This window comes from Saprolegnia diclina, assembly GCF_000281045.1.
Source record: "Saprolegnia diclina VS20 unplaced genomic scaffold supercont1.66, whole genome shotgun sequence".
NCBI lineage: Eukaryota > Oomycota > Saprolegniomycetes > Saprolegniales > Saprolegniaceae > Saprolegnia > Saprolegnia diclina.
Genome location: NW_008246133.1, coordinates 7307 through 15129, shown reverse-complemented (window position 1 = coordinate 15129; position 7823 = coordinate 7307). Strand labels below are relative to the sequence as shown.

Sequence of the window (7823 nt, the reverse complement as noted above, 5' to 3'; positions counted from 1 at the left end):
CACAGGGTGATGCACCCACTGTCCTATTGGAGGCCTGGAATGGACGGCCCTGGAGCTTTGCATCCGCGGAATTCAGTCACAGGTGGCAGCCGTTGTATAGGTGCGCTTGGCGATGTGGCGGGCGTGTGATGTGGCGCTGCGATGTAAATATTCGATTGGGGTGAGCGGGCCACCGGGTGCCAATATGTGACAGCACCTCATGCATTCTGTCGTCGTGCGCATAATGAGTGGTGGAGCATTTATTCGACGGACCAATCCGCATCGCTCAAAATGATGCCACTGCTTTTCATTGGTCGCCAAAAAAATCTCCACCCGCTGCGGCACCACCAGCGCGGTCCTTGCGAGCATGATGATCATGGTGCATGGGAGACATGATTTCAAACTAAAGTACAGTCCTTATCCGAGTCGTTCTCTGCGCTAGTTTGGTGCCGAGGTACCGGGCGTCGAGACAGTGTCCCAGGGCACGGAGGACGGCCAAGCGTCGTCGTTATCGTCGTCGCAGGACCTCCTGCATTCTAGCGCGTGAGCAAAATAATATCTATGGAATCTTAGTGGGCTGCAATACAATACACACGTCTACTCAAATCATTTTCTTTTTGTATGCAAACGATATATTAATATGAGAAACGACCTGAAAAAATCTGTTCTCCGTATAAAAGGTCAACGCGTGAGTCGCGCCGTCGCGATCTTGCATACAAGAACCAAGTCGTTGGTGCACTTGGCGAGGTCCCTCGGTAGCACTGGAGGTCGTTTCACTCGTTCACTTGCCAATTTGCCAGCTCCTTCTCAAGCGCCATGGACAGCAGCACCGAGTACGCAGCGCTGGCGAGCCCCGCGGTCGCGCCGCCGCCGACGACGCGGAAGCGCGTCTTCCAGATCACGGTTGCCGAGAGCATGGCGACCGGCCCGTCCTTCATCTACCAGGAAGAGCTCGGGAAGCACGAGAACGTCACGCCGCCGACCGACGAGCTCAACGCGATCCGCGACGACCTCGAGAAGCCCAAGCACCTTCTCGGCGAGTGGCCCTCGACGGCGATCTGCGGCAACGACATCATGTCGAGCGTCATGTACTCGTCCGGTATCGTCTCGTTGAAGGCCGGGAAGCTTGCGCCCATCTGCATGTGCATGATCTCGCTCATCTTGTACATGTTCCGCTTTATCTACGAAGAGGTCGTGACGGCGATCCCGATGAATGGCGGGTCGTACAACTGCCTCCTCAACACGACGTCGAAGCGCTTTGCGTCGTTTGCGGCCGTGCTGAGCATCCTCGCGTACACGGCGACGGCCGTTGTCTCGGGAACCTCGGCGTGCTACTACCTGCAGTACTCAGTCCCGTCGCTGCCGGTCGTGGGCACAACGATTGGGCTACTCGGCTTCTTTGCGCTCCTCGTGCTCATTGGCATTGCTGAGTCGTCGATCGTCGCGCTGATCATCTTTAGCTTCCACATCATCACGCTCTCGATCCTCGTTGTCGCGTCGCTCATCCACACGATCCAGAATCCCGACGTGATCAAGGACAACTACCATTCGGCATACCCGCACGTCGACTTTGTCGGGTCGGTGATTGACGGCAACGTGTTTACGGCCATTTTCTTTGGCTTTTCGGCGTCGATGCTGGGCGTGACGGGGTTCGAATCGTCGGCCAACTTTGTCGAGCAGCAGCAGCCCGGCGTCTTCCGCAAGACGCTGCGCAACATGTGGGCGTTCTCGTCGTTTTACAACATTACGCTCTCGATCCTCTCGATGGGCGTGCTCCCAATTTATGGACCATCGGGCCTTCAAGCCAACGCCAACACGGTGCTGGCCAACATGGCCCAAGTTGCGGCCGGCAACTGGCTCGCGTGGATCGTCTCGATCGATGCGTTTGTCGTTTTGTCTGGCGCTGTCTTGACGTCCTACGTGGGTATCAACGGTCTCGTGCGCCGTCTCTCGTCCGACCGCGTCATGCCGGCGTTCTTTGCGGCTGAGAACAAGTGGCGCCGTACCAACCACTGGATCATTTTTGGCTTCTTCCTCCTCACAGCGTCGCTCGTCTTGCTCTTGAACGGCAACAACGTCATCCTCGGCGGTGTCTACACTTACTCGTTCCTCTCGCTCATGTTTCTCTTTGCGATGGGCTGCATGATGCTCAAGATCAAGCGCCAAGACATTCCGCGCGACGTCCACGCGCCGTGGTGGGCGTGCATCTCGGGCGCGACGCTGATTGCGATCGGGTACTTTGGCATCCTCCTCGGCGACCCGGCAGTGCTCATGTACTTTGCCTACTACGCGCTTGGCGTTGCGTTTGTCGTCTACACGATGCTGGCGCGCGTGACCGTCCTCCGATGCCTGATCTTTTTGGCCAATTTGCTGCCGCACAAGCGCGCGACCAAGCTCGAGATCAACGAAGAGATTGAGCGTCGTGCGGCCGAGATGGACGTGGTCGTCAAGGAAGACAACATTCGGTTCTTTGAACGCGAGAACAAGCGTGTCACGCTGCTCGTCAAGACCATCAAGTCGATCAAGGAGCAGCCGTTTGTCTTCTTCGTCAAGTCCCCGGACCTTACGGTGCTCAACAAGGTCATCTTGTACGTCCGCAACAACGAGATGACGACGACGCTTCGGTTCGTGCACGTGTACCCCGAGGTGACGGACGAAGCGATGGATACCATTCACTCGCTCAAGGAAATGGTCGCGCTCTTTGACCGGATTTACCCCAAGATCAAGACGGACTTTGTGTCGATCCACGCGTCGTTTAGCCCTCCGACCATCATGTGGCTCAGCAAGGAGTACAACATGCCGACCAACATGATGTTTATCAAGCAGCCCACCAACTCGACGATCCACAAGGTCTCGGGCTGCGGTGTCCGTGTCATTACGGGCTAATTCCGGTCCTCTGTAGCTACGCATTAATCTAAATCCATCGTACATTACCTCATTTACGCCACTGCATGGAACCTGGTTGCCATCGACTGCCTTTTGTTCACACCATCGACCCTGGTGCCATTATTGTATCTACCTACAATGACCACAACAACGAGACCGAGACCGCGCTATCGTACTCTTGTCGGGCCGTCACCGTAGCGACCACGCCACCGTCGACGGCTCGACGTTCTTGCGAGAACGTCGTCGCCAACGTTACGGGATAGTCTTTTATTCCTTTGGCTCTACCAGAGGAGCGTCAGTGTCCTTGGCCTGCTGCGAGTTGCTCCTTCGTTGTCGACATCGTTTCGTGAACCAACTGCAAGAGGAGTCCGTGATGGTCAACGTCGCTCGAAGCAGGTTCAAATGCGCTTGAATGAGGCGACCGCCCAACCGCAAATACAATAGTCGCCGCCCTCACCCAACGTTTGGCACGAGGCAATAGCCTTGTGCACGCAGGCGGGGCCCAAGCACCAGTTCTCATGCAGGCATGCGCATCATCTGCTAGATCCTAGCCTCGTTGGCATTAGCCTTCATACCCATCAAACAGGAAGCGCGCCAAGCTGCGCTTTTGCCAGCACAAGTGTGTGCAACATGCACGAATAATCGCTCGCTCGACCACAGTGACACGTCTCTCGCAAGCTTGGACACACTACTAAGGACATACTACATGTAGGTCGTAATTGTCAATAAACTGCTTATTGGCTAACTGCTTTTACAATTGTAGTAGCGTCGAAGTGTGTCTCCCTAGTGCGGTAGACCCTTGTCTCTCGGATACTCTGGGCGAGTGGAATACTAGTGAGGCGAGTAGTGAGGCGTGGCTGCGCGACGCATGCGACGCTGACATCCGGACGAGTCAGCGCACCGCGGTCGTCACGTGGAAGTGAAAGAATATAGGTGGTGGCACTTGGTCAAGAACGTTGCTTCAACGCTCCTTTCTCCGTCCGTGTGTGGTCAATCATCATGCTTGCTACCCTCTTGCTACCTACTAGGGTGGTTTACGGCCATTGGGGGCTCTGATTCGGGTTTTTACTGCCGCACGACAGAACTCGAACTCGCCACAAACCCACGAACCTTCGCACCGTGGGACGCCTGCCTTGCAAAGCACTGGACGGACGCGACGTCGACCAAAGTGAGAACGAGTCCGCATCGATCCTCCGGCCTGGGGGCCTTGTATCGAGGCGTCCTACGAGCATTTGCCATCGAGAACAATGCGTACTTAGCCGTACGACGCACGCATGTTGGCGTGTCGACGACCTTTCGAGCTCCCACATATTGAAGCAAGTTGGCCGCGTTGTCGTGTGGGATAAGCACTTGCCACATGGAGGGGGCACATCTGTCGACGGGTCGCGTGTGTGGCTGCGATGGATCCAGAATACCAGATGGTTTTGAAGTTGCCTTTCTGGCACGGCCGTTACATCGCCTGGCGACCGCAGCACATCACACCCCGACGTATCATTTTCATATTGGTCCAGCCAGTCGCATGTCGGGGTACCAGGCCGCGCCGACGCCAGGACACAAGCTCACACTCTTTACGGGTCTCGACCAGTTGCAACACCAGCAGAGTCCGCCAGAAGCCTTATCCTTTGGCACGACCGCGTCCTCCATGTACAACCGCAAGGCAGACACGATTCGACCCCCGCTCGACGACCTCGTCGACATTCGCGCCAAGCTCAACGCACGCGCCAAGCACCTCTTGAGCGAGTGGCCGTCGACAGCGCTCTGTGGCAACGACATCATGTCCAGTGTCCTCTACTCGGCCGGTCTCGTTGCGTTGAAGGCCGGGAACCTCGCGCCAGTTTGCATGGTCATGGTGTCCTTTGTGCTCTACATGTACCGCTTCATCTACGAAGAGGTCGTGACGGCCATCCCGATCAACGGTGGTTCGTACAACTGCCTTTTGAACACGACGTCCAAGCGGTTTGCGTCGGTGGCGGCCGTGCTGAGCATCCTTTCGTACACGGCGACGGCCGTCGTTTCAGGGACATCCGCTTGCTACTACCTTCAGTTTGTCGTGCCCGAGCTGCCGGTCGTTAGCACCACCGTGGGCCTTCTCGGCGCGTTTGCCCTACTTTTCTTCCTCGGTCTCTCCGAGTCGGCGGTCGTTGCGCTCGTCATCTTTGTCTTCCACATCATTACGCTTTCAATCCTTGCAGTCGCGAGCTTGGTCTACACGGTACGAACCTACATTCTAAGGCTTCTATCGTCTATCAGTTCGCATTGGGATTGCTCTAGATCCAACACCCAACGATTCTGACGGAGAATTGGAACGCGCCGTACCCGCAGGTCGACTTTGTCGGCTCGGTCGTTGACGGCACCGTCGGGACGGCACTCTTTTTTGGCTTTGCGGCGTCGATGCTCGGTGTGACTGGCTACGAGACGTCGGCCAACTTTGTCGAGCACCAGCAACCCGGCATCTTTCGCAAGACGATGCGCAACATGTGGGTGTTCTCGTCGATCTTCAACATTGTGCTCTCGATCCTCTCGATGGGCGTGCTGCCGCTCTACGGCCCGAACGGCCTTATCCACAACGCCAACACGGCACTCGCCAACATGGGTTTGGTCGCGGGCGGCGAATGGCTCAAGTGGCTCGTGTGCGTCGATGCATTTTGCGTGCTTTCCGGTGCGGTGTTGACCGCGTACGTCGGTGGGAACGGCCTCCTCCGCCGCCTCAGCACCGACCGCGTGCTTCCTCGGTTTCTCTCGCGCAAGAATGCGTGGCGCGGCACGACGCACTGGATCATTCTGAGCTTCTTCTTTCTCACATCGTCGCTCGTGTGGCTACTTGACGGCGACAACGTCATCCTCGGTGGCGTCTACACCTACTCGTTCCTGTCCATGATGTTTCTCTTTGCGGTCGGCTGCATGGTGCTCAAGGTCAAGCGCCAGCACATTCCGCGGGATGTCCGCGCGCCGTGGTGGGTCTGCCTCGGCGGTGCGCTGTGCATTTTTGTCGGCTACCTCGGCATTGTGCTCGGGGACCCGTCCGTGCTCGCCTACTTTTTCTACTACGTCCTCGGTATCGCGCTCGTTGTGTTTACGATGCTCGGGCGCGTCGCGATTCTGCGCTGTTGTGTGTTTTTGGTCAATGTTGTCACCGATACCGGCGCCAAACCGACCGACACCGACGACGTCGCGATGCTCACCGTGTACCACAACCGGCAGCACCACGTCCTTGGGGACCACGGCGACGACGACGATGACAATGAAGATTTCGAGCGCGAGACGCACGCGTGCGCGACCGCGCTCATTCGCACGATCAAGCGGGTGAAGGCCCAAGAGTACTTTTTCTTCATCAAGACGCCGGACCTCAAGCTCATGAACAAGGTGACGCTGTATGTGCGTGAGAACGAGCTCACGAGCCGGCTTCGGTTCGTGTTTGTGTATCCCGAGCCGACCGAGGACGCGCTCCGGACGATTGCGACGCTGAAGGAGCGCGTTGAAGTGATTGACAACTTGTACACAAAGATCAAGATGGACGTGCTCACGGTCCGCGGTTGGTTTGAACCGGCGGTCATTGTCTGGCTCAGCAAAGAATTCAACTTGCCGCCCAACATGATGTTTATCAAGCAGCCTACGAATAGCATCTCGCACAAGGTCGTGCGGCGTGGCGTGCGCGTCATCACGGGCTAGTCGTTTAATAGTTGGTCAAGTAGTACGTGTATTCTATTTTGTTCAACCTTGTCGACCTTTGCATAGTCAATGTGGTATAATGACATACCTCGCATCGACTACGTTTGCGGTGTCAAACCCAACGCACCGGAGAGTTGCAGCCAAAAGGGGGGTTTGTTGGTTGGTTGCCGCCTGTATGACTCCTCACTTCGCCAACATTTGCCACTCGGCGTATGGGTTTTGCACGAGCCATCTCAAGGGATTAACTCTTGGCGATGACGTTTCCCCGACACACTCGACCAGTGAGAGCCGCTTGACCACACGGACAGCCGGTTAGCTGATCCGTTTAGCGTCGTCGGCTAGCTCAGCCAGCTAGCCGAAACCGCTTCGGTTTCAGGCCATCAGTGCTCACATGTGTCACGCCAACTGAAGCAGCACACCATTCTTATGTGCACCGAGACTGCCAACTCACTTCATCGGTTGGTTTCTCGACTGCAAGTGCTTTCTCTTTGGCCATCTCCACATCATCGATACCGTTGAAATTCAAGTTTGCTCGACCACCGTGTGCAGAGTGTAACCCATCTATTATGTACGTTTCCGTCTCTCGCTTGCAGCAAACTTGAAAGATGATCAACTTTTGAGCTCCGCGCGATCGAATTGCATCCCAATATTTGACGTTCCGGCCTCAGAAGAAGCCTGGCCTCTGCGGCAGATATTCCTCCGCCAACATGCCCTGGATGGACCATAGACCACACACTGTCGTCACTACTACAACCGTTGACCCAGGAATCACGTGTCAAGTCTGTCGTGTGTGCTAGGTTCGTTCGAGGAGCGTCGTCAGTGTGTGGCCAGCGCCCGTCCACATCTCGTTGTCGGATCGCCACGATGTGGACTTCAATACCATGACATGTATCAACAGTGTCTCACTCCTTTTAGTTGGGCCAATCCTGTCCTATGGCATTTGCCAGCGCGTCTTCTTTTTTGTTCGCATCTCCGGTTGGTTGGGACAGCTGACCTTATGTGGAAGCGTTGAGCTGCCAGCATCCTCCTCCATGAGCGGCGCACACTATTTGAGACGATATTGAGAAAGTGGACTGACCCAAGTTGCACTTTTGACACATCGCGTCATAGTGGGGACGGCAATAGACGTGTCCTCGCCATAGCAGCTCCACCCCAAGCAAGAAAGCGCTTCGCTAGTTTACACTACTATCAGTACCCTATACTATATCGCTCTTCCTAACTCGACAAATTCGCAGCGCGACGAGCCTGTAGCATTGAGGACATACCCGCAGACAGGAAACGGCAACATG

The 7823-nt window shown here is 56.1% G+C and overlaps 2 protein-coding genes across 2 annotated transcripts; both read left to right on the top strand.

Annotated features, from left to right (window-relative positions):
- The first annotated feature begins 675 nt into the window (after nt 1–675).
- SDRG_13995 (hypothetical protein) lies at nt 676–2931 on the top strand. The gene has a single exon (XM_008620095.1). The coding sequence runs from the start codon at nt 796–798 to the stop codon at nt 2863–2865; it is 2070 nt and encodes a 689-aa protein (XP_008618317.1). The 5' UTR covers nt 676–795; the 3' UTR covers nt 2866–2931.
- Nucleotides 2932–4357: 1426 nt separating this feature from the next.
- Nucleotides 4358–6824, top strand: SDRG_13994 (hypothetical protein). Its single transcript, XM_008620094.1, has 2 exons — nt 4358–5077; nt 5137–6824. Exons 1-2 carry the CDS (start codon nt 4385–4387, stop codon nt 6532–6534), a joined length of 2091 nt encoding a protein of 696 aa, XP_008618316.1. The 5' UTR covers nt 4358–4384; the 3' UTR covers nt 6535–6824.
- Nucleotides 6825–7823: the final 999 nt, after the last annotated feature.